At 37.4% G+C, this 26,658-nt stretch overlaps 1 protein-coding gene across 1 annotated transcript in view; it reads left to right on the top strand.

The window, feature by feature from the left end:
• SMURF2 (SMAD specific E3 ubiquitin protein ligase 2) overlaps positions 1-26,658 on the top strand; it is a 63,132-nt gene that overhangs the window by 32,632 nt on the left and 3,842 nt on the right. Inside the window, exons 4-18 of the mRNA XM_035342178.1 lie at positions 4,858-4,991; positions 6,183-6,248; positions 9,751-9,835; positions 11,079-11,162; positions 12,475-12,677; positions 12,845-12,929; positions 14,530-14,688; positions 18,781-18,991; positions 20,145-20,248; positions 20,861-20,975; positions 21,393-21,571; positions 22,043-22,180; positions 22,359-22,479; positions 24,400-24,601; positions 26,368-26,443. Coding sequence (XP_035198069.1) covers positions 4,858-4,991; positions 6,183-6,248; positions 9,751-9,835; positions 11,079-11,162; positions 12,475-12,677; positions 12,845-12,929; positions 14,530-14,688; positions 18,781-18,991; positions 20,145-20,248; positions 20,861-20,975; positions 21,393-21,571; positions 22,043-22,180; positions 22,359-22,479; positions 24,400-24,601; positions 26,368-26,443 — 1,962 coding nt within the window. The remainder of the gene's footprint in view (positions 1-4,857; positions 4,992-6,182; positions 6,249-9,750; positions 9,836-11,078; positions 11,163-12,474; positions 12,678-12,844; positions 12,930-14,529; positions 14,689-18,780; positions 18,992-20,144; positions 20,249-20,860; positions 20,976-21,392; positions 21,572-22,042; positions 22,181-22,358; positions 22,480-24,399; positions 24,602-26,367; positions 26,444-26,658) is intronic.

Here is a 26,658-nt window from a genome sequence, read left to right as displayed (position 1 = left end):
CCATCCTACTGCTAAACACCTGATGGCAGACCTCATAGCCTACAGGACTTAATATTCCTTTTCTTTGAAAATAATTGTACGTGTTACAACTTTTACAACTTTGTAATGTTTACCCTAACAACACACCATTGCATGGGAACACTAGCCTGACTTATGACACTTCCACTGTTACAGGAAATACTTTGCACACCAAGCATAACCAATGGAGTCTCGGTGGCAGAATGCCTGCTTGCTTCTGTCACCACAAAGTGTAGGAAATCCACCAGAGGAAGGTGGAGTTATATATATTTTTTTCTTAAAGCAAAACGTTGCTTTTTTTCCTACCATGAAGAATTTTGCTTTTCTTTAACAGACTGTTACAGGCTTACGTGCAGGAAAACTGTCTCTTAGCCGTGTTGGATTGATTGAAGTGTCCCCAGTCTAGGAACTGTATAACAGGTTAACACTGCGGCTAATCAATCTCGTGTGTCATGGGATAGCATATGTAAATGGCACAGTAAGATGGATCTGTTGCGGTATATTTATGGAATAATGTCTGAATTAGGTGGCTAATTTGAAGAGAAGTTTTGTTTTGTTAACCTGATCCAGCATAATAGATACTCTGCTGTATAAGATTTTAAAAAATATATATTTCTGTGGTGTTGTAAAGAACAAAAAAAGGTTTGTTTTTGCCTTACGTGGCCCTTAATTCAGATTTTAGTGTGAAAGGAAGCAGCTGAATTAGTTGCTTAGATTCTTCAGTCTAGATGGGTGTGTGTAGAGGGGGAAATCTGGGAGGCTTTCCAGAAAGAGATTGCCAAATAGTTGCTGTCTGGATGCAGTTTAATGTCAGTAAAATACCATGCTTGCCCTGGATGTATTCCCCCTCCTTATTTTCAGTGTTGTTTGTGTCTTCCCTGTTGTTCAGGCCTTTTCTCAAAGCTTTGGATAACCAGACTTAATGCAAGACTTAATGCATTTACAGGTCTTCTTGCTTCCAAAGCATTTAACCACTATCTAAACCAGTAATTTTGGAACTTATCAAATAGCCTTTTTCTCTTCCTTCCCCTTTCTTCCTTTCTGTCATAGTGTTCATCTCTCCTACAACCTTGCCATGCTCAACTGTGCTCTCTAGCCTGTTCCAGCACTCCCTGTCAGCCTCTGCCTTTAAGGTATAGCAAGTCATAACATCTATTTACCTCTTAAAGGATCTGTAACCTCCACCGAAACTTAGTTCCTGGTCCCATCTTTACTCTGTGGCCTGCCAATCTGCACCCGCAGGCTCCAGGAAGGACCCATGGCTTTACTTCCTTGTTACACCTCTCAGATGCAGTTGGTTTGCTGTAACCTCACACAGCTTCTGCAGGTTCCCAGAATTTCCTCACTGCAGGTTCTAGTGCTGCGTGGTGCCTTTGCTTTCTCAAGCTGCTACACTGCCCTGGCAGAATCACCATTCTCCCCTACCGTTCAACTTTGCTTTGCAGCTGCTTAGTTATTGCTAACGATCCTAGATTTTACAGGTTTAATTCAATGTTGGGCTGGAAAGTACTGGGGAGGAGAATGGAGCAGCCAGCCAGTGCCACGTGTGTGTGCTGTATTCCTGTGTTAAGCCACAGCCCCTGGCTTGGTGCTCTTCTCACCATCCTGCAGACTCAAAATACCCCTCAGCTACTCCCAGAGATGAGAGCTATGTCAGCGTGGAGAAAAGAGGAAAAAAATGGGATGAGATTTTTTGTTCTGCTCCCTCTTCTCCTCTAGCCTGAAAACAGCTGATACCTCAAAGCATAACACTACCATTATATTAAATATGTATATATACATATAAAATGGGAAAATGGAGAAATAAACTAAATAATTTGTCCAGGTCGTAAAAAAGAGTCTATGTGACAGCATGGATTAGAAATAGGGAATTCCTGGCTTCCAAGCCTGAGTTCATACCTCTTGATGTTGCATTTTTCTCTTTCTGGAGGGAGTACATCTGGCTTGTGATCAGGAAGAGATGTGTTTTTTCAGCAGTAATTTTTTTCCACTTTCTTCATTCTGCTTTTCTACCAAGCTGAACTCTTCAGGGAAAATGTGTATAATGCCATGGGGCTGAAAAGTTGCTCGATACCAAACCTTCCTGAGTGTGGTATATTGGCTCAGAAGGCAATACTACCCTAGCAAAGATGACAAAGTAACAATTGTCCCTATGTTTTAAAATTCGATTAAAATATTTTAGAGTTTTCCAGTATTGCATTTACTTGATTTTTGTCTAGAAGTGAAAGTGCTAAGAATAGGCAGTTTTCATAAAATTTCCAAACACACAATTCTTATCCAAAGCCCTAATTTTACAGATTCAGGAAATACAGGAAAATAGACCAGATGCTCTGCAGTTAAAAAATGTATATGGAAATTGAATTTCCAGGTTTCCACTTTGCTAATCCTGTTATCTTTGTTGAAGGATTTAAGCTGTGAATTAGATATTGCTGATGGGATGGAGTTTAAAAAATAAAAATAATAATAAAAAAGAACCTCCACGAACTTGAATAAGTAGTGTAAGGAGGAAGAAAGAAGCATCCAATAAAATGAAATTGTTTATTTTAACTTATTCACTTTAATTTTTGGAACATTCTTTTTTAATAACAAGTAAAATTCCTAGCTAAGCTTTTATGTTGGAACCTTATTGCCAGATGATGTAAAACAAATGTAACTTATCCACCAAACGAATTGGAAATGTCAACTTGTCCTACCATCACTCTCTAAATGCAACCATATATTTTCATGCCTGAAATTATGCAGAAGTATAGATGAAGCATTTCACTGTGAAGCCAACTAGCAGTTACTGAACTATTTATTTTCTTCCTTTGGTTTAGAAAAAAAAAAAAAAAAAAGACATTTTCATTTTTAAAATGCAGCATCTTGCTTATTTCCTTTAAATATGTGAATTAGCCAGGTTTTCAGGTGCAAAAAACAGAGTAGGCTCTAGCAGTTCTGTAGAAGTTTTCACCTGTTTGGTACGGATGGCTTGCTGTCTGTAGCTCAACCATGAGAACCTCACCCTGAAATGTTACAGTAATTCTTGGAAACTGTGTTGTATATTCAGCTGTTCTACATATTATTCAAACTGTTCTGTTATGAAATTGTGTTTAACCATATACCTTTGACTTTTTTAAAGCAACAAGGAAAACTGGAAAATTCAAGACAGGTCATGATAAGTCTTTATTTTTAAGTGCACCTAACTTGTTCTCATAAGAATTTATTTTAAGTACATGAAACATTGTAGACTGCAACCGTGCACGTGAATACCCATCTTCATCTCTTGTTTCTCTATGCAAAATTGGCATTGTCAAGGTTGTAAGGCCAGAAATCTTACATAACTTATGTAATCAGCTTACTATTCCAAAAACCTTGGATTTTGTTTAAGTTTTTTTTTTTTTTTTTTTTTTTTTTAATTGTGTACTGGTTATTTTAAACCAAACTCATGTATGTGCCTACAGTTAGGCTTTTCTATCTTCTACTTCTTGGATCAGTCCCTGTCTGCAGGTGATTAAAAAATAAAAAAAAAAAGTTGTCAAAGTTCTGCTTTGAGTTTTGTACAATAAAGGAAAAAGGGAGAAGTGTTAATTGAGAGTTTACATGATCGGAACTGCAATTTTAAACCACGAGTGCTAGTTCAATTGCTTGGTTTGCCAACCTTGACAGTATCATTTGTACCTTTATGAAAATATTAGGATGTTTTAAAGCCAGTAAAGCCATCATCAGCGAGGGAGAGGTATATAAAAATTAATTGAACTGTTTGGTTAGTTTTCCTTCAAAATGAAACAAAAAACCTCTTGGAACTAAATTACAGAAGGCCAGAATCTGTGATCTGGGAATGGAGGACTACAAACAGTTCTCAGGCCCCAAGCCTTAATTACAAATTAATTTTCCTCAACTTGAAATAACTATATTATTCAATGTTGGCATTGGCTGACGTGTCTTAGATGCTTTGAAATTGTCCTCTGAAAACCAAAACTAGCTCACAAATAATTGCTTCTGACGAGCAAAACTTTTCAAGCATTAAAGTAAAAATATAATAGCCTCTAGTGTCCAGGTTCCCTGAAGTTGGTGAGATGCAGATCTAGGCTTTGCAGTGCATTCCTATGGTAATGCTGACAGGACACAATTCCCATTTCACAGGGGGTAGGAAGGGAACGTGGCACTTCTCGACAGAGATATGGCATGAACTTTTTGAAATGAGTCACGCTTGTAATGTAATGTATTTTTCAAACTGGGCCTTTCTTGAGCTTTCTTAGTACAAAACTAGCCTCCCAAAGGTTCATTAACTGCAGGTGTGTAAATAGCTTTTCCTTCTGTTTCCCTTGAGCGCTTAAAAGAGCATGGAAACTAGGGTGACTTGCATTCCCAGTGCTTGGAAGAGTAAAAAAGAAAAGAAGCAGCAGATGGAATGCTGCAAAAGGATGCTAAACTAATAGTTTCTGTCCTGGCATTTGAAGTGCTCTGCCTGCTAGCGCTGCTAATAAATACATCTTCCACAAGCATCACCATTGTTTTCAGTTAGGCTGAACATAGGCATGAATCAAAGCATGCTTATAGCCTTGAAGAGATGCGTTCGCCTGGGACAGTCCAGAGTCTGTTAATGCTACTGTTTTAAACAGCTATTGGTAGCCTTCTTCCATAAGTGGGATTTTAGATTCAAGTCAATTCCTTCATAAGATGTACCTTCACTAAATGTGTACATTATCTCTGCAGATGAGTTGCTCTCTCTTGCTCTATGCTCAATTTGTAATGTAGTGGTTGGTGATCTTTTTTTTTTTTTTCCTTAAGGTGATTTCTGGAGCATCTTCAAATCATTCAGTGAGTGCCACTCACAGTACTTTTCTTCACGTTTTTCAGATATATTGGGAAGTCGGATTCAATAACAATCAGCGTGTGGAATCACAAGAAAATTCATAAAAAGCAGGGAGCTGGTTTTCTAGGTTGTGTGAGACTTCTTTCAAACGCAATCAACCGCCTTAAAGACACTGGTTGTAAGTAAGCTCAACACTACTGTTTCTTCTCCTTCAGACCTCTTTTATGCACAGAATTGTAGAAAAGTGACGCATAATTGAGTTATTGTTTTATGAAGCTTGTATATTCCAATTGGTTTGGTAGTTTAGATCAGTGCTTTGAGACAAAGGACAGCATGGGCAGGTCAGAGAACATAACTTGCCTTTGGCTTTTCAGTTCTTTTGCCCCATTCCTGTAGACGGTGGTAACTTCAGTGCGGCAGTCTGGCTGCAGATAGTCAAGACTGAACTTAACTATGTTGGAATTTTAAAGGAAGACAGATTCTGGTTACCTTCAAAAATAGATGTGTTAAGGGGTAGATGAAAAGGTAAGTAAGTATCTCGTGACGTGAAAGTTACATTTTAAAATGTCTGGGTCTTCAAAAGTATCTTAGTAAGTTTTGTCATAAAATGTTAGGTGCTTTATAACACAGCTCTTTGTATTTACTCATGAAAAAATTAACATGTAGGATGCAGTTTTCTTGTTATCCTAATTGGTGCCATTTACAGTGATCAGTCATGTGCACGCTTACTTCTGAACAAAATTTGGCACGCCATTTGTGATGGAAAATTGGTGGTTGCCAATAAAGATCACTTAAAAAAAAAACGGGGTGGGGGGGCAACTTGCTGGCAGAGAAACATTCTGATTTTACTTCAAATAACAGGCTCCCTGGTGACAATCATAACTGAAACTTTTATTTTAAAATATTTGTTACTAGATCAATGTTTCAGTGCATTACATTTTGCTCGATTTTATGAAGTTCTATCTACATAGTGTGGAACAAATTCTGTAGGCTAGCTCTGTGCTGTACCAGTACGAAACGATATATAGGGATGAGAGCAACACATCATAAGGGGTGAGAGTTCAAGTTACTTTTTGAGAGTCGTTTGAGCTATCTAAATATGTAAACTTCTATCAAACGAAGGAGCTTCATATAGTAGGAAATACATTAAAGCAAATGTACTTTAATCTTTTTTTCTGTTTCTGAATTATAGAAGATGATGCCTTAAGATCTTTAATTTTCCTTCCCTGCTTCCTCCCCTCTGTTCCCCCCCATATCTTGAAGTCTTAAGTATTTTGCTAGGATGAATTTTGTTCTGACGGTACTTCAGCCTGCATTTCAAAAGCAGCAAAATGTTGTATGATTTATACTTTGTGTCCTTGTTTTGTAGACCAGAGATTGGATCTGTGCAAACTTGGGCCAAATGATAATGATACTGTTAGAGGACAGATAGTAGGTAAGTGAGGCCTTAAATCTTTTAGTTTACTTAGAGTTTAAAAGTAGCTGTGGAAATACACTACCTAAATATCAGGTTTCTCTAATAATTTTTAAAAATTCAGTGTCTAGTGCCAAAACCATTGACCTCAAGACAAAAGTGTGTGTGTATATATATATATAAAATTATAACCGTTGGGATAGTTAAAACCATACACATATCATACAAAATTTATTTAGAAACTGTTGAATTTCACTCTAAACAATGGTGGCAGTTCAAGCCTGAACCCCCTGTGGAAATACTGAGTACAAATTTCCTGGCCATTGAGAGTTCCAGTAAAGCTGTGGTTCCTGTAGGTTTTGTGCAAGGATAGAACATCTTGCTGTAACAGGAGAGTATTTTTAAAATGGTCATTTAGGGTTATTAAGAGGTCTGTCGCCCATCTCAGTAACTGTGCTTTGTCGTTCTGCTACTTCATAAAAGTTAAATAATTATATTTAAAAACAAAAAACTTCTTGATGCTGGCAAATTGAAAAATAAGCATCCCACAAATAATTTCATAACCGTCCTTTTGGTGCATCACTGGTTGTTTCAGAGGACAGTGTTTCAAACAGGTAACGTAAGATGTCAAAAAGGTGTGGATCAGGATAAGAAGTCTATATTTATGGCAAGGTGTTAGATGGGAGTTAAAAAAAATGAGTTTGTATGTTCAGTGTTATGTTCAATTCTTATTTCAAATAAATATCCAAGCATCATCCTTGTTTAGTCAGACGGAAAGCTATTGAAAAAACAATTGGCAAATAGGGGCTTCATTGTGTATCTTTGTTTTCCTCAAAGTCCTGTTGATTAATACCTAAGACTTCCTCTCTTCATGTTGCTTTTATCGTCTGTCTAGCATCTGATCTGCAAGTGTTTGCACAGTGTTCACATAACAGTAAGGTGGCAGAATAGGATCAAATGATGGTAGAAATGTGGAACTGTAAGTGCACTGCTGACACTTCCAGACCATTCTTGAACCTTAAATTTTCCATTTGAGCTTGCACAGAGGAATAAAGAATAAAACAGTCATTTTTCTAGGGTGTGTTGTGTTGTCAGTTTGGCTTGCTTTTTAGATTGTGCTCCAGTATGCTGGTCCCTGGATCACCCGTGCTGTGTACATCCAGTTTGTGTGTGTGTGTTTTGCTTTCGTTTGGTTGTTGTTGGGTTTTTGTTGTTGTTGTTTGCTTATTTTGTTGTTTGTTATTTGAGGAGTGCTTTTTAAGAACAGACTGAGCACAGCTGAGGAGGGAGCTTGTTCATGGCCTGCTCTAAACAGCAGAGATGCCCTCTGCCCACAGCGGTCCTTCAGACATGATACTAGCAGGGATTGTACCCTCACACCGTGATGTGCTCTCATGCTGCCCTCCAGAGTATGCAACGTGCATCCTTGTTGTCACAAGTTGAGAATGATAGTCTTGATTTGGGCACTTTAAACAAGAGAAAACAAAACAAGCAAACAAACAAACACTTCTCAAGGCTGTGGGGATGCCAAATGGGAAACCTGCATCAAATACCATGCAGTGTGGGCATGGCCAATGCACTTCAGAGATGTCAGAGATAACTCGCTGACAGCAATGTGGCCAGAAACCAGCCTGACCAGTTGGCCTAACCTGATGTGGTCATGAAAAGTGGTATAGCCAAAGCAGCATTTGTTCATTTGGCATGCTTCTGAGGCTGTGTCCCTAGTAAGCAGGAGCTGCTGGGCCATGCATTAAACTTAGAAAAAACACAGCTTGTCAGGTTACAGCAGAGACTGGTAGAACACATCTGTATGTTCTGCTTCACGCTGTTACTGTCAGAAAGGTTTCCTCAGTCATGGCTGTGTTTGAATTTGATGCATGCTTGGTAGGACTGCAGAGACTCGTGTCCCTTCTGTTGAAATTGTCATTATTAATCTCCTTACGTTTTAATATTTCTTCACTAATACAATTCTGTTGAGTGATTCAATGAGCCTGAGTAGAACTAGGTAATGCTCCTGCAGTTATGTGGTGCAAAAATACTGTTGAAAAATAAGTAACAAGATAGAATAAGATATAAATGTACCCTCAGTACTTTCAATGATAAACCCACTTAAACGAAGAAGCTATGCGAGATTGAAAAATAAGATTCAAATATAAGTGATACCTTCAGAGGATAATAACGTTACAAATCCAGTGCACAGTGGTCATGCCTTTATAATCTGGGTCAGGGAGCAAGGGGATCTCTATCTTAAAGTCCTAAGGTTATCTTCAAAGGGGGGGGAAAGAAAAGGGGACTCTTGTGAGTAGTGGATGCAAAGGGCACCTGAACTGTGTCTTAATCTTGCAGCTGTCTGCTGTGCCACCATTTTATTTCTGATGTGGCGGCGCAGAAAAAATGAATCCTTACTCATTTCAAAATGAAGCCGTACACAAATTTTGGTCCTCACATAGGCAAAGAGGAGGTAATTGCCTTTGTTTAGTTTCATTTTTCTGTGTGCATTGCTTGCCAAACCTTGCCTATATGCAGCAGTGTGAACTTGTGTGGGTTTGTTGCAGGATAAATACATCATCTAAGATTTCATTTTGTTTGAAATTAAAGTGTCTTTCGCTCTAAGAAGGTATACTGTAATGCTAGTGTTCATGGAAGACAAGGAGTAAATACCGATAAGGAGTAAGGCAACCAGGTGCTGCAGGGCTTGCTGGGCTGGTCTGTTGAAAGCCCAAAATCTTAAGCTTCAAAACATGTTGTTGAAAGTTTGGTGTCTCTGGCAAAAGTTACCAGTACTATTACATCTGTTTGCAACTTTGTGATCTGGATGAATGTTTGGTTGTGTCTAGATTAAGGTCTTTGAGTTTTTCACTTTACATGTAAACACGGCTTTGTTGTCCAGAGGTAAAGTAGTGCCACTTCAAGAAATATGTGCCACAGCACACTTAGTTTTTAAATAATCATTGTTGTTAAAAGCAAACCAGAAGCTCTTCTAAAAGCAAAAAAAAAACAAAAAACAAACAAACAAAAAAAAAAAAAGTGGTTAACTTCTGCCTGAGTTTGTGCGTGTGTGTGTGTAGAATTTCATGTGCACACAAAATACATAGTAAGGAGTCAAAACTATAAAGAATTTCTTGTTTTAGAGCCTCCAATGAGCAGTTCTCCCTTCCTGTTAGCAGTACACATCTGGTGCTAGCACTGTCCTGCTTGCTGCTGGAGCCATTCCGCATGAGGTGCTACCAGGGCAGCTTGTTACCTTACAGTCTGCTTCGTACAGGGAAAAGCTAATGACAGTTTGAGTTAGCTTCTTTTCCTGCCTTAACTTGTGTTCATGTTCTCTGAGGTAGCTTTTTGAAGTAGCACGTAGAGAATTATGTGTGTGAAAATGTGTTGCTGTATAACTTTGGTGGGAAGGAAAAAGTATCCAGAACATGGTTCGGTTTAGTCCTGCAAATTGTGTTGTTTCTCTTTCAACTGTAACTGTAATTCACATGCAGGTGTCATATCTTTAATAATTCTTTTATTATCTTAATAGTAAGTCTTCAGTCCAGAGACCGAATAGGCACAGGAGGACAAGTTGTGGATTGCAGTCGTTTATTTGATAACGATTTGCCAGATGGGTAAGCTGACTCCACTGTCAATACAAATACAGCTCACACAGCAGACTTCTGCAGTAATGAAAAGTCAAAATAAAAATAGGTTAATTTATTTTTATTCTTATACTTGAGTTCTACAGTTTTAAATTTAGGAACAGGCAATAAGCCGGCCAGGCTACACAGAGTATTTAAGAGACCCTTGTCTCTCTTTTTTTTTTTTTTTTTTGAAAATGGGAGGTGGCATATGTACATAAATGCAGTTTTAAAATATACTTTTTTCCACATTATAGAATTGATAAGCTACTATAATCTTAAATCACTGCCAGCTGACTGGCTTCATCCATATAGTAGTTTTGTAGCAATGCAGTGAGCACACAGTCCTGGCCGTCTTCTACAGAGCTGTGTAAAAATGGATCATTTTTTTCTTCCATGTAAATTGTGAATAAAACATGATTGGAAGAGCTAATGGAGCCTGAGTTCTTGCTGTATTTACCTGCCAAATGCTGGGTTTGGGATTTTGATTTATCCCTGTGAGAGTTAATGACATCATTAACACCTAGCAAAAAGTTTTGCAAATACAGAAAAACGCTTTATTTTAGGTTGTGGTGCTGTCATCAACTATTTCAGAGCAAACATAGAACTTTTGAATGTGATTCTTTGCAGGTAAAGACAAGACAAACTGATAATTCAGGTGATGAGCTTTAAAATGTAAATTATCATCTAAGTCCTAAACAGCAATTTTTTTAGTTCGGAGTTTGAGGAAGTCAAAAGCATATTTGAAAATGCTTTTGAGTTTTCACTTTAAAATGTTAACTGTGTAAATATTGCTTATATAATTGTGTAACTGCACAGTCGTATTGTCTCATGTATTTTTAAGTGCAAAAATAGTAATAAAAATCTTGTTTTTTGAAGGTGACTTTTTTAGTGAAGACAGTACAAGAGGACTTATAAGGACAAAGTTAAATTTAGAAAACTAAACATGATGTTTTCAAAAAGTTTCTTTTTATGGTTAATTGGATTGAATTAGAATTCAAATATTTATTGAACGTGGTATGATATTTTTAATGATATGCCTAGTTTCAAGGGAGAGAAGCATGTAAAATTAATTGAGAGTTGAACTTTCAGTTGTTTCCTGTTACCTTGTTCAGCTAATGTGATTCATAATAGTGTACGTCTTCCTGAGTTGGCATTTATGTTGGAAACATTTAGTGCCCTGGTTTCCTGGAAATACCACTCATTGCCTTATCTCTCAATGTCTGAATTCTAGGTGGGAGGAACGGAGAACTGCTTCTGGAAGGATCCAGTATTTAAATCATATTACACGAACAACTCAGTGGGAACGACCAACACGGTAAGAATTGTTCAGGAGACCATGTATGTGGTGAAGTCTGTCTGCTGATCAGGAGCAGTGACCGCAAGGGAGTCTAAGTGTCTCTACCAGGAAGTATTCAGCATTCCTCAGCGTCCCTGTACAAATGCTGCGTGCTTTTCTTTTCTAACCTCTTACTCCTTTGTCCTGTCCAGTATTTAATTCAGAATAATCCTTCTGACTAGGTTTTCTTCTCCCTGAATATTAGCATCTTTGTTCTGTAAAGCTGCTATGGTAGAACCATAGAAATAAAGCCATTACAGTGTGGAGACATTGTAAGAGGTGAATAAAGAGATCGTGAGCCATGTCTCACAGCTATGTGCATGTTATGACGGTGTAATGCAGAACTTTAAAAGCTGGTTGTTACAGAACACGTTTTAAAATTGTTACAATCACCTGCTCTAATAACCAAAAATGTGCATTGCAAAGCGTTTCGTCAAACCAGTTTTGCTGATAACCTGAGCTGTCAACAGTGTCAGTATGTGTTTTTCACTCTTCTGCAGACTGTGCCTATAAACTCTCTCTTGCACCCTCAATAAATATTATTCCAGTCTCTGTATGTAACCATTTTTTTTGACATAAAATAATGTAAACTGTTAATTCTGCCAGCTCTGATACATATTAGCAGTTTTAAAGTGACTGAACGTACTGAACAGCTTTTTAATGTCTGTCTATTCTTTTCTGGTATTTTAAAACACCTATTCTAAGCACTAGACATGTTCACAATAGAAAAATAAATACAAAATACATAACTTGGTTAGGGGGGTTTCCTGCATTCTTATCAATCCCTTTAACCCATTTTACGTCCTTTTAAAAGCAGCACTGAGATATGAAACCATAACATTCAATGTTTCCTCTGGCTGTCAAGCTCTCAAGAACAACTGTTTCTATCTCACTTAGCCCGTTTTCACCATCCTCGCCTAATAACTTTCCTTAAAAGTTAAAAGGAATAATGAGACCTTATAGCTTCTTCAGCCATATGAAGGCAAGTGAGAAATCCTGAGCTATATGCTGCTCATAAAATAATAGTTTCACTCTGTTTTTCACTCTTGTTTTTTTAGGGTGGGAACTGCTCACATGAGCATTTGATATGATCTTGATCCTGCAGCTTCATGTACTAAAGTGTCAGGTCAGACCCTAGCACAGATGAGGAGGTTTAGTGATCACTCTGGGATGAACAGAACAGCACAGAACAGCAGCTTTCTGCCCATCGTCAGGGCATCCTGCTCCACGGGTAGCTGTAACAGAAGCTTCTGGTAGAGAAAGCACATAATTTTCACATTTTTCCCAACAGGCCAGCATCTGAATACTCCAGTCCAGGCAGACCGCTGAGCTGTTTTGTGGATGAGAACACTCCAATTACGGGAACGAACGGTGCAACATGCGGGCAGTCGTCAGATCCCCGGCTGGCAGAGAGGAGAGTCAGGTCACAGAGGCACAGGAATTACATGAGCAGGACACACTTGCACACTCCTCCTGATCTACCTGAAGGCTATGGTATGTAAATTAAAAATAATTTATTGTACGTCTCCTGGGGAGCAGGGAAAATGGGTTATATCTCATTATGTATTAAATATTTTTGATTACTTAGTTTGGGGGAAGTTTGCGAGTTTTTGTATTACATGTTTTGTTCTTATAGTTACTAATTTGTCTTGATTTCACAGAGCAAAGGACGACTCAGCAAGGTCAGGTCTATTTTCTTCATACTCAGACTGGTGTTAGCACGTGGCATGACCCAAGAGTACCTAGGTAAGAAAATAATGAAAGTGTCCTTAAGGTGTAAAATTAAAATAGTTTAACCAGTGCTCTTCTCAGAGTTGTCTCCATAGTATTTGATATGTAGATATTTACTGTTGGCCCCTAAAAAACTCGTTTTAACAAGTCATTCATCATGAGAACTGTAAAAACTCTGTCAGTTGCTGCTGGTGTTCATTCCCATGGAAATGGATTTGGACTCTCCTGGGAAGGATAAAGTGCCTCGTAGCCATAACTTCATCGCATTTTCAAATGATTATTCTAATTGTTTTTAGTAGTCCTTTTGTGTTACAAAATTATCCTTTGTTATGATGCATGATCTGAAACATGAGAGTTCAATAGAGTTGGCAGTTGTGTGTTAGGAAGTATTTGTTCACATGATTTACATATTATATAAAACTAGAAACTAAGAGTTCTCTAAAAAAAATCATATTAAAAATGAAGAAAGTTAAGTTTCTTCGAGTTTGTTTTGTAATGATTTTGTACAAAATCCAAGTTAGGACTGCTTTTAGGTGTGGCAACAGAAACTGTGTGAGTGTCTCTGAGAACAAAATTTGGCTGCTTGCATGTACCAGCCACGATGACAGGGGATAGAGCTTATGTCATTTCTAAGAAACACTGTATTTTATGCTAATACGCCACAGTCATCTAGCTAGTAAAAATAAACCCTACAGTTCAGCAGCACTGTGTGTATGGGTAATATCAGCAGAAGCTCATTCCCAGTGCCTGTATTTCCTTTAGTAGCTGTTAAGCTTTTTGGGTCCCTATAGAGTGCATCTTTTCAGGCTCTATGTCCCTCAGCTCTTTCCTCCCACCAGCTCTCATGGTACCACGTGATATGAAGACTTGCACCTTCAAAAATAATGCTCTTGACAGGGTGAGGTATCCAAGGTGTGAATTGCATACGTTTATGGACGTTTAAAAACTAATACTTGTCTTCAGTGAGCCTCTAAAACAAATCTGTGTAATCCTAATTTCAGCAGAACTTTCTTGAGACCAATTAAGGTTTCTCTGTGTTGCTCAGTGCAGAGCTGAGTCATTTTTTTTTATTTTTATTTTTTTAATAATTTGTTAGAGACCTGTTTGTTTCCCACTGGCACTTGGGGCTTGGGAGCAAAAATCAGCTGTGGCCTACATGCATATTCCATGCATAATTTTTCATGGAAAGTACAACTCCTCAGAAATATACTTTTGTTTTGTAGGAGTTTCTAAAGTGTGATTCAGAGTTCCTTACATGACTAATGTTTTAAAAGTGTTTTCTGTCAGAATTGGTGTAGAACTGCAATTCCATTCTGGCAAATATGGCAGTGGCCTTTATTTTTGTTTTAAGCCTCTATTAACTTAACATCTGAAGTTAGTTTGTAAAAATGAAGGTTATTTGATAAGAATTTTTTTCCCCGCGGCATGTGTTCTGGGGTGTGTGTTTTTTCTTTGGTGGGCTTGCACCTTGGGAGCAGAGATTCCAGCTGAACAGATCAAGTTTCTGAAACAATACATTTTCTCAGACTTCATGGAATTGTTCTGTTACATTTACACTTGTTTGGCTCGGAGGCCAAATGCTGAGGTATTTTTCATTTTATATTTGTTTTCACAGGGATCTTAGCAACATCAATTGTGAAGAGCTTGGTCCCCTGCCTCCTGGATGGGAGATCCGAAATACAGCAACAGGCAGAGTTTATTTTGTTGACCATAACAACAGGACAACGCAGTTTACAGATCCGCGGCTTTCTGCTAACTTGCATTTAGTATTAAAGTAAGTCCAAAGTCTCCAGCACGTGTTGAACGTAATAGAGGAAAGAAAGTGACTCTTAAGGGGTACTAGATTTTATATCAAGATGTATTCTGCCATTCAGTAGTATTTGAAGCACAGCAGCAACAAAACAAAGCAAAAAAGTAAAACAAAACCAAAAAACCCAACCCTCTAGCAGCATTTAGGCAGGAATGTGGCTATTGTGATGCCAGGAGTGGGGGCCGGGAGGGAGGGGGGAAGCAAGTGCCTTCCCATGCAAAAGACTGGCCTGTGGAATTCATTCGAACAGCGAGACAGACACTCTCTTTCCTTTTCTTTTTGCTTTGTACTACTTTCAGTGATGGAGTGCTTGTTTTAAAAATATCAGATTGCATTCAGTACCCAATTGAGTTAGGCAAGGGTACAGAAGTGCCCAACAATTTTTCTGAAAGAGAAATAATTCAGCCCCTACATTCAATTTTAGAGTAAGATTGGTTGAGATGTTCTCAAAAATAAGACACCAATAATTTAAATTGGATTTGTTATCAGTAAAAATGATGATGATAATAATAAATTCCTCTGCATTAGTGCAGATATCACATTTTTGTGTCACAATTTTAAAAAGAGAAAAGGAAACTCAAAAGGATTCTGCCTGTTGTTTTCATTCCCAAGTACTCACTTCACACTGAGGAACTCTACTGAAAATGGAAACCAAAAAGTGAACAAACATTTCTGTTTTGCCTCGGCTATCAGTTTGTCCAAGCTCTGTGAGAATTTGCTTCTATTGTTTCTCCTATTAACACCTTTTAATACTTTTGGGAAGCACCTGTAAACTATTAAGTAGGTGTTAAGTGGAAGGAACAATAAGAACTGGTAAAATAGAAAGTCACATGCGGCCATGGGCAAGGAATAAGTGAGAGGAATAGTCCTTTGAAGGAAGTGAATCCTTGGGAAGAGAAGCTGAAGCAACAATAATGACAGAAAGCACTGAAAAGACAGAACTAAGGAATAAAGTAATATTCAGGAGCTGCATGTAACTTCGTGCATAACAGTTGGCTAGCCTTTCCCAATACCCATTTGAAGTTACTAGCCCAAGAGGGAGGCAAGTCTAAATATTGACAAATATTTGTTTCGAGAGTCATTGTTTTTATTTTTGTATGTTACAGAGCATTAGTAAAAGTTCCCATCATCCAGACAGTTAATGAGATTTAGATATTTTAACCAAGAAAAACTTCAGACCCTCTTAACTACAACAATGTAATTCCTAACTGTAGAACATTCATTTAACTGGTCTATATTTGAAAAAACTGTCCTTCACAGGTATGTTTATTTTTAAATGGTAGTAGGCACATAGTGGCTAGGTCAACATGTGTTGTGAAGGACAATACATAGGTAGCTTTTCATCTCGAAAATCCACTTTGGCTTTCAAGTTCAATTTTTTTAAACTTAAGCACACTGTAGTAGTTCTTTTTCATTTGTACATCTGTCTTTCATTAGGGAAGGATTTCAGAAATTCAACCAGCAGTGTCATCAGCAAAATCTGCTGCCTGATAAATCTTTTCTGGTGTTTATTCTTTTATTGCACAAAACAGGATATGTGAAAAAATGAAACCCACCTCATCATTTGGTCTTTAAAAAAACATCAACAACAACAGCAAAATAAAACAACAATAGACATTATGCCTTAGGCTTGTCATTTTTAAAATTATCTGAGAAATAAGTTTAGTGTTTGGGCAGAATGGGTGTGATAGTTCTGGGCTCAAAACTGTAATAAAGATTTTATGTTTGGTATTACTGACTTCTGTTGGGCTGAGTAAAGAAGTTTGTTCTTTCAGTGATGACATTAGAAGTTACGAAAATAATCAAACTTGTTAATCAATTCCATTTTTAAAATATTGCCCAAGAGTTCATGTTAGGTTTTGATAGTTATGGTACCTGAAAAGTAGCTAGCTATATCCTCAAAGCACAGTATGCAATCAAGCATATCCATTCAGCTGTGAAAACAAACTTAAGAAATTACATTTAATTACTTCAAGTACTGCAGATTGTTTAGCTAATACTACACTGATTATTTTTAGTCTAATATGGAGGATGGCATTTTATTTTTCTTCTTCTAGTGCTGCTTTATTTTAATTTGATTTAATTTGATGCACAGATTTTAAATTCATGCTCATTTCTGAGACTGCATTTTGTTTGACTAACTAGTTTTATGTCTAGAATACTGTGTCTTTATACTAAAAGACATAAAGCAGTATGAATGTATGCTCACTTCAGTATGTAATTATGACCTTCTGTGGTAGGTATATATGAGGGATATTTTCACAAGATTGTCCTTATGGAATCAGAAAATGCAGAAGGCACAATAACATTTGCTGGTTGGACTAGATCTTGAAGGTCTTTTCTCAGCCTTAATGGTTGTATGATCCTGTGATTTCTGCTTTAATTTGTGTATCAATTAAATACACTTTTACTTGTGATTAGCTCTAAATAAGAATCTCACTTAAAAGTATCATGCAGGTAGCACAAATAGCGTTGAACCGTGCTCTGGAACCACATCAAGTATCTCTAAGTTACTGTAATGGCTTGGTTTCCTGGGAGTGAATTTTAAAATAACTGCAGTTTTATTGTAGTTGATCAGCTTGAGAATAAAGTTAATGTAGCCTTATTTAAAAACAAACAACAAAGATCTGTGAATCTAGCAAAATCAGTTAAACTAACCTCTATGCCCTAGGATGCAGGGCTTCGGTAACAGAATAGGATTTGTGAGCATTATTCCCTACCTCTAGTCCAGAAGTAGAGAGATATTATTAATAGTAAGCCTTGCATTATCGCTGAAGTGATCCAAAATGTGTGCCTTTGCAGAGGTTTCTAAACAGTAGGTTTCTAGACTACAGGTAAAACATTTGAGACAACTGCTGTTAGTTTCCCTTGAGGGTGGTTCATGCAAAATTACTTTAAATAAAAGGTTTGAAAATAACAAAACAGCTATCAGAACCACATGGCGAACTGGGAATGCCCCCACCCCCTTTTTATTTGCCAAATCTGAATGTTACTGTGGTGAAAGCCTGCTGGAAACAAATTTTGGTTGGCCAGGAGAGCTTTCTGGTAGACATTGCTTCAAAACAGGCAACAGACTGAAAATGTAAAATATATTAAAGTTGTGTGTGGTCCTATCTAATATTTTTGGTCCTTTATGTTGCAAAAAATATATATATATTCCAGTGAAAAAAAAAAAAAAATCTAAATTGTGACCTTTCCCATTTATCCTATAAATTTAGGGTATTATCATGTGTCCTACAGCGACAGCTGTTGTTATTGTTGTTGTTTTTATTCCCCACGGTTTATGTAAAATACAACTTTTATCCTGGCTTGTTTGGAGGCGTCATACTGAAATACAAAGATATCCACTCTCTGTCTACAAGAAATGACACAAGGGAGGGCATCTCTGCTCAAGATAAATTTTCTTTTTCTAGTAAGAAGTTAGATTTACAAAATCTCTTAGATTTGCTAGTAAAAATACTTGTTTATCTGTGCCAATTAGTTACATGTGAACTCCCCACATTCCTGTGGTCCAGACTAGGCCAGGTACAAGGGACAAGGTCCTTGCCAAGCTGCCAGTACAAACATCTTTTTGTAAGCTTACTCTTTTTCAGACAAGCCATTTAAAACAGACTATGGTATTGACTGTAGATTAGAGGCATAGTGTTTGGCAGACCCTGAATTTTAAAATGGAGGAAGGCAAAACATGCAAGGGAAATATGGAAATGGTATCTGAGAAATTCAGAGTCAGCAGCTTAGTAGTAAAATTGTATGGCTAATACCTTATTATATAGTGCTGTAACCTTTTACGTACTTTGTAGAGTAGTACTAATAGAAATAACAAACCCTAAAAACAACTGATAGTTGCCAAGAAAGACAGAAACATATGTCTCTAGTCAGGATAAAATCTCTCTGAATTTATTTTTTACTGGACCTGAATGTTTTTAGTGTAATCACAGTAATAATCATAGTAAAATGTAAGTAGTTCAGTTACAAAAACTTAACCTTTAAGAAACATCTGAAGAAAACAGAGGACGTATGACTTGAATATCTGCAAACAGCCGTGTTTGTTTCTAGCCGCCAGAATCAACTTAAAGATCAGCAGCACCAGCAGCAGCAGCAGGTAGTGTCCCTGTGTCAGCTTCCAGACGAGGCAGAGTGTCTCACTGTGCCAAGGTACAAGCGAGACCTGGTGCAGAAACTCAAGATCCTGAGGCAAGAGCTGTCACAGCAGCAACCTCAAGCTGGCCATTGTCGTATTGAGGTCTCCAGGGAAGAGATTTTTGAGGTAATTTGAGAACTTGACCCATTTATATTAATGTTGAGGGAAGGGGAGGAGGGTTATCCGTAAGTGTCTGAAGAAGTCATTCAGGTAGATTAAATGTTGAAGCCTGAGAGTTAAAGCTGAAATTTTACCAGTGGTATATGAGGGCAGGAAGCATTTTGTGTGTGTGATCAGAACAGCTGTGTATGTAAAGTAGATGTATTTGCCCTGTGAGGAATAAGAAAAAGGAGGAAAGCTTTTCCTGTGGTTGGTGATGGACACTTTCCTCACATCTTCCACCACTGTAAGACAGTGTCTCTTACAGAGGGGATATTGCAATCTGAAAACTAAACAATCTGAAAAGATCTTTGTTGTTTTTGTAAGTTAGGTAAAAAGACTATTGGATAATATTCATCTCTGGAGTTAAAATTGCTTAGCACCTATCTCAGTTCTGGCTGATATTTTTGCAGCATCTGACATATTTTATGCATTCAGTAGGCTTCTGAATGACCAGAGATGTCTGCATTGAGTCATTTACATTTTATTTTGTGAGATTGCTCAGCAGAATAATTCTGCTGAATTGATGAAATGCAGTTATAATATCCTTTTTCTAAAGAACAGTATGTCTTGAGAATTTTATCAGCCATCCCACCCGTCCCTGTTGCATTTTTATCCCACCCACAAATATGATAGCCCGCTGTGTTGTCACCGTTTTTACAGCCAAGAAAGATTTGTGTTAGCCTTCCCTTTGGAGACTGTCAAGTCACTTCATAATAAACTGAAAAAGAAAGAGGGAAAATGCTGCTGTACAGCAGTGAAATTTATCATTTTCATTGTTATGAATTTTTATTTTATTTTATTGAAAACAGATTTACTGACACAGATTTGGGGGGAGGGGTAAAGTTATGTGAGAATGATAGAAAATATTATGATCACTGTACACCCCTGGCAGTTTAGAGGTGGTTCTTCTCTCGTATCTGTTTTATTTGACAAGCATTATCACATTTGTAGAAAACTGCGTAGCAGTCTGGGATTGGAGAAACAGTGGTTAGTATCTAGGAAAATAGTATCCCCCTTGGACTTAGAATCTGAGACTCCCTTCATTTCTAATAAACAGTAGTAGCTTCTTCTTGTCTGTAAATAGCAGTTAATAAAAGGACGTGCTGTGTATTTACAGGAATCCTATAGGCAAGTCATGAAGATGAGGCCAAAAGACCTGTGGAAACGATTAATGATAAAATTCCGTGGGGAGGAAGGCCTTGATTATGGAGGTGTTGCCAGGTAAACAGTGCATCCTCTGTCTCTTCCCGCAGCCTCACCAGCTACCCTGCTCTGAATCCAAGACTAGACTTAGAACAGCCCTGTTTTTTTTTTTTATATATATATATATATATATATATATATATATATATATATGTATGTATGTATGTATGTATATGTATATATATTTCAGTAACAGATTATTCTTCTGACATGCATATATTTTTCAGATAATCTTTTTAAAGGGAAAATGTATCAAAAAAAAACCCTAGTTCCTTGTAAATAAATCAAAATGCGTTACAGATTGCATCAGAGGCTTATCACGTATGTGAGACGCGCTTTTGATATCTACCAAAATTACACTATTTGTTTTTGAGGTTGTTCTTGAATTTTATAAAAAAATAACTTTTCTTTTTAATTGTATGAAAAGATCTTTCATATATTAAACCTGTTCTAGGAATTCTGTCGGCTGTCAGGAGCTGTGCAGCTACTGAATCAGTAAAAAATAATTCTGATTTCAGCCTTATCTAAACATGTTCATAGCCAACTTTCTTTTGAAAAGATTGAAAATATTCTTATTGTATGAATGCATTTGTCTAAAGTACGCTATAAATTATTATTATTTCTCTTCAGGGAGTGGCTCTACCTATTGTCACATGAAATGTTGAATCCATATTACGGTCTCTTCCAATATTCCCGAGATGATATCTACACGCTGCAAATCAACCCAGACTCTGCAGTTAACCCGGTATGACTGGCAACAGGAGTTCTGTGACCTAGAAATTAAATACGTGCAGAGAACGTTCTAGAATTAATCTAATTCTCGCATTAGTATTGCTAGAGACTGAATTGGTGCAATATGATAATTTCTTTTTAGAACTGATCAAAGAAACCTCCCAAATGTGTTCTTAATTTTCTTTAAGATGTCGATTCATATTTCCTTTGGGAGAAATTAAGTTTGTTTTGATTCTTAGTAGCAAGACTTCTGGACTGGAAGCAATATACTAAATGTACTGTGTATAAAAACAAACAAAAAAGAAAAAAAAGTTCTGGCTATGTTTTGGGGTTTGTTTTTTTTTAGTTTTATTGAAATTTTGTTTAATATTCAGCAGATACAATCTAGCAGTCTTGTTTAGCTGAATGACTTAGTCTCTTTCAATTCTAGGAACACTTATCATATTTCCATTTTGTTGGACGGATAATGGGGATGGCTGTATTTCACGGACACTATATTGACGGGGGCTTCACGTTGCCTTTCTATAAGCAGTTGCTAGGAAAGCCAATTACTTTGGATGATATGGAATTGGTTGACCCTGATCTTCATAACAGCTTAGTTTGGATACTGTATGTACTGTGCGTTACATTTTACAATGGTAGATTTCTTTCTGTTTAAGACATGATATATGTCCCTAAATCCTGTTGAAAAGAGATGAAGTATATTTTGATCTCCTGCTCAGGCAGATTTAAGAAGCATCTTTCTTACATGCACAGTTTGTCTTCTTTAAAGGCTTAACATGCTCAAAGTATTCAAATTTGGGGGGGGATGAAAGATTACTGAGCTGTAAAGCATTCCATTGTTCATAAATTTGTTAACTGATTTTGCCTATTATAAACAGCATGTTATTGAAATACAACATTGGAAGTTTGATAACTGGTTTAAAATATGACAAAAATGTATATTCATCTCTTGCTTCCAAGCAGTAATTTTAAATGTTACTCAAAAAGTAAATTATGATGTCTGTCAAAAATATTATAGCTGTAATATATTTGCAGAATATATTTTTGTTGAGTCACTTACTTATTTCTTTCCACCAGTGAGAATGATATCACAGGAGTCTTAGACCATACATTCTGTGTAGAACACAATGCATATGGGGAAATTATTCAACATGAACTGAAACCCAATGGCAAAAGCATCCCAGTGACAGAAGAAAACAAAAAGGAATATGTCAGGTACTTATTTGAAGTAATTAAGTGTTATGGTGTGGAGTTTTTTTAATTCCTAAATGGTACTGCAATAATTTTGTTGTTACATATTGCTGTTAATAAGGCCATTTTTTTGGCTGAACAAATTGCAGGTTTATTACATTTCAGTACATCTTTCACAAATCCAATTTGCACTTGCTTGCAGGCTTTATGTAAACTGGCGATTTTTACGAGGAATTGAAGCTCAGTTTCTGGCTCTACAGAAGGGATTTAATGAAGTAATCCCACAACATCTGCTGAAGACATTTGATGAGAAAGAGTTAGAGGTCAGTAAACTAATGTTATGTTATGTCATCAAGTGTAATAATAAAAGCCTGAGGCATTCTTCTGAGACTAAGGAATATGTGAAGTTGTGTCCCCAGTGTTTTAGGGGTTTTGCAGGTGTGCTATTACAAGAAATACAGTTAGCATAAGAGGTTACCAGGTCACGCAGTCTCTGAGATGGACAGCATGCATCTTCCACTGAGAATTAGGAGAGTGCTTCTCAAGGTGACACTTCATAGCAACTGTGTAAGTGGTAGAAGAGAAGACCTTCTCCTATACCAAAAACAAAACAAAACAAAAAAAAACGAACTGCTGAACCCATCGAGTGTGTGATCTGCAGTGACCTTGGATTATTTCACTGAGTGTTACTCCAGCAGAGGCAGTAGTGCATATTTCTCACAGTGTAGATTCATGATATTAAATTTAAGTGCTGCCAGGAAAATGCTCTGTCACTCCCTCCCACCTTGTTCCCAGCCCCTCCAGTGTACTGCACTGACATCGGTGACAGCTATGTGGTTTTGCAGAGCTGAGTTATGCCGGACTAAACTGGCCCTGCGATATAGCGTAAGGAAAGGTGCTGTCACCAACAAACGTGCTATAAAATGTCAAGATCAGCATCCTCACAATATCATCTCAGTTCAAATCTCATAGATCTCAAGCTTGTTTTAAAACTGAAATCCTAATATGCAGTCTGTCAGCTACAGAGCTGAGCTTCTTGCCATATAAGATGGCCACAAGGTAAATTATTAATGCTTTCTTTTGTTCCCTGTATGTCAGTGAACAGAACATCAGTGAGTGCTATTCCTTAATCCTGAGTGTTCTCATTCAACAACATTCAGCCAGCCAGCCTGTTAATCCAGAATCATTTTGCAGACAGAGGAAGAACGGCGAAGGTCTGGTAGTGTTAGTCACAAGTAGACGTCTTTATAATCATAACCCTTTTGAGCTTAAGCCAATCCATTGTGGTACTCTGTTTAGAAGTGCCAAAAGCTCATCTTTAGGAGAGAAATCTTATTTGTATTTCCTGTATGGTATGACAACAATAAAATTACTTCTGGGGGTCCAGAGTTGGATGAGCCAAACTGCACCCTTAGTTCTGCTCCAGAAAGAAGCATTGAATTCAAATGGGAACTGTGTGTGCACTTTCATAGATGGGGAAGAATCTGTGCTTCTAGTATTTGATTGACAGGCCAAGACGTTTTCATGTAAGCTTATGAAATGTTTGAATTTTTTATGTGAATTAAGATAATTTGAAAAACTGTGTATAAAGGTAAGTCTCTTCTAAAGAAAAATGTTGTATTTCTACATCGCCTAATACTAGTGAGAAATTATAATTTTTCTTTGGTTTAACATTTGTCAATTTTTCAGAGTCAGTAATTCATCATTTGTCTAGCACAAAATCTTTTTGTTGTTGTATTAATGGTCACAGAATCATTTAGGCTGGAAAAGACCTCTAAGATTGTCAAGTACAACCATTACTGCCAAGTCTACCACTAAACCATGTCCCTAAGTACCACATCTACACCTCTTGAATACCTCAGGGATGGTGACTCAACTACTTCCTTGGGCAGCAAGCATGTTCCAATGCTGCATAAACCTTTCAGTGAAGAATTTTTTTCTAATATCCAACCTAAACCTCCCCTGGTGCAACTTGAGGCCATTTCCTTTTGTCCTGTCACTTGTTGCTTAGGAGAAGAGGCCGACTTTCACCCTGCTACAGCCTCCTTTGAATTTGTTGTAGAGCACAGTAAGGTCTCCTCTGAGCATCCTTTTCTCTAGGCTAAATAACCCAGGTTCCCTCAACCGCTCCTTGTTAGACCTGTTCTCTAGACCCTTCCCAGCTTCATTTCCTGAATGGAAGATGGATAGGTCCTAGCTCCTATCCCACTTATGAAATCATTAATTATATTTTAAATTTACAGCTCATCATTTGTGGACTTGGAAAAATCGATGTTAATGACTGGAAGGCAAATACTAGGTTAAAACACTGTACACCAGACAGCAACATTGTGAAATGGTTCTGGAAAGCTGTGGAATTCTTTGATGAAGAAAGGAGAGCACGACTTCTCCAGTTTGTGACTGGCTCATCCAGAGTGCCTCTGCAGGGCTTCAAGGCATTGCAAGGTAATGTTTTGCCAGAAGTAAGTGCAAATGCCTGTTTGGAGACACATCACAGGAACATTAGCTAAATATAAGGCTGGTTGGCCGTAATGTGACTTTTTTCAGGGGGATTTTTAATGGTCGGATGAGTCGGATCTCAGAATGCCCTTTTTGCCTGTTTGTTTGTTACTTTTTATATGAGCTGTAAATGGTTCTTTTGTTTCAATTATGCACTTCCTTCCTTCTCTAGCAGTACTTTCTGGTCAGTGGAGATCTAGCAGGATTCTTCTTATGTTTTTCCTGGAAGACTGTTCTTTCATGTCTCTTCTGCAAGCCTTCATCATCTGTACAGCTCTGTGGCCAGAAGACACCAACATGGAGTGTTCTTGTGGTTCTGACAGCAGATGCACTTAGTAATCTGTACTGGTTTTATTGTAAGAGCAACATTATCACAAGCATACCAGGCAACAGAAACGATCTACTTAGTTATTGACCCGTTTTCTGAACTTCAGTCAAAGCTTTGGATCTCGGCTGCAGCAATTCTGGCTGCAACCCTTTTTGTTCTGTTAATGCACTGGTTACCCTATTTCACTTTCTCACAAGATGAGAAAAAGCAGCCCAGGTGAAGCATTGACCACAAACCATTTTAATAGGTAGGAGATCCCGAGAGAACACACATTCAGTGATATAATAGCTGCCACATACAACAGAGTTGCTATAGAAATCAGTTTCTTCTTCATCATCCCTTCTCCATCTGTAAGCCCTCATTTTTCTTTTCCTCTGTTCTTGAGCTCTAAAATGTTTGGGAGCATTAGAAGTTCAGGCATACCTAGTTACCTAGTTACTTCAAGTGTTTAAATAATACTGGGGAGACTTGTTCAGGCAAACTGTATAACTATTAATGGCCTGAGAATAGCTGAAAGTAGGATTAACCTTCTATTGATGTGAATGCTGTTAGTATAGTGAAGCAAACTAGAGTATGGTAATACCAGTTTAACTTTACCTGCACTGTATATTCTAATATAACTATGCTAGTGGGAAAAAAAGTTTCCATGAAAAACAAAGCCTGCTTTCCTACATATTTGAACATGGACCTTGCCAGGTTTTAGATTTGATATGTGTTAACACAGCAGTATGCTTTTATTTGCTTACACTCCTAGTTGACAGCAAAGAATCCCCATTAGAAAGATTCGATACTGTGGATTATATATTTAAATGTCTGTCTACGCAAGCAAAAATTGCAGTTTTATTAAGGCGAGGGCGTTTGTAAGCTCTTCTGGCCTTTGTCTAAAAGGCTGCTGTATTGCAGTCTTTCATTTAGCAGAGATCAAGGGGATCGCTACGGTCAAATAATTTCACAAAAATATAGAAGGTGGTATCTGTGACTCTTCTGTCCAGTTTGGCCACTACTCAACAGCTGTTATAACATGGGGACCAATAGAGCTGCGTTAAGTTTCCTCCTTTAGGAAGGATGGGAGAAGTGAGATTCAGAACAGTTAGAATTATATAGTGCACAGTGTAAAACAGGTATTTTATTCTGCCTTATCAATGCTTTGTTATTATCTTTCAGTGACTTAAATAACTGCATGGTTATTTTATGGGGGTGGATGGGAAGAAACTGTCTGTTATGCACTATGAGGTTGTTTGTTTTTTTGCTAGTCATTTATGTTTTCAAATTTTTGTGCATAGTATCTCATTTTCTTGCCTTATTTACTTTTTTGTTACAGTGCAACAAAGCAATTTCATATTGTGTGATACAGAAGTAATAGATATCTTTTCTGGATTTTCAGGTGCTGCAGGCCCACGACTATTTACAATACACCAGATTGATGCCAGCACTAACAATTTGCCGAAAGCCCATACCTGGTAAGACTGCTTCAGGTCTCTGTTGTGATGTATAGATTTGCTCTCTCTATACTTTGAACAGTGTTTCTTCATTTTCTGATGTCATAAATGCTATCCATTACAGAGTAATAAAGGTGTGAAAACTGCAAATTAATTTTATGTATATGAAGTGCTGTTGGCCTCGTTAAGTATTGCCTTGTCATTGTTTCAACGAGGTTAAAATGAAGTATAGCAGA

This window comes from Oxyura jamaicensis, chromosome 18 (assembly GCF_011077185.1).
Source record: "Oxyura jamaicensis isolate SHBP4307 breed ruddy duck chromosome 18, BPBGC_Ojam_1.0, whole genome shotgun sequence".
Lineage (NCBI taxonomy): Eukaryota > Metazoa > Chordata > Aves > Anseriformes > Anatidae > Oxyura > Oxyura jamaicensis.
This window is presented reverse-complemented; position numbering and strand designations above follow the sequence as displayed.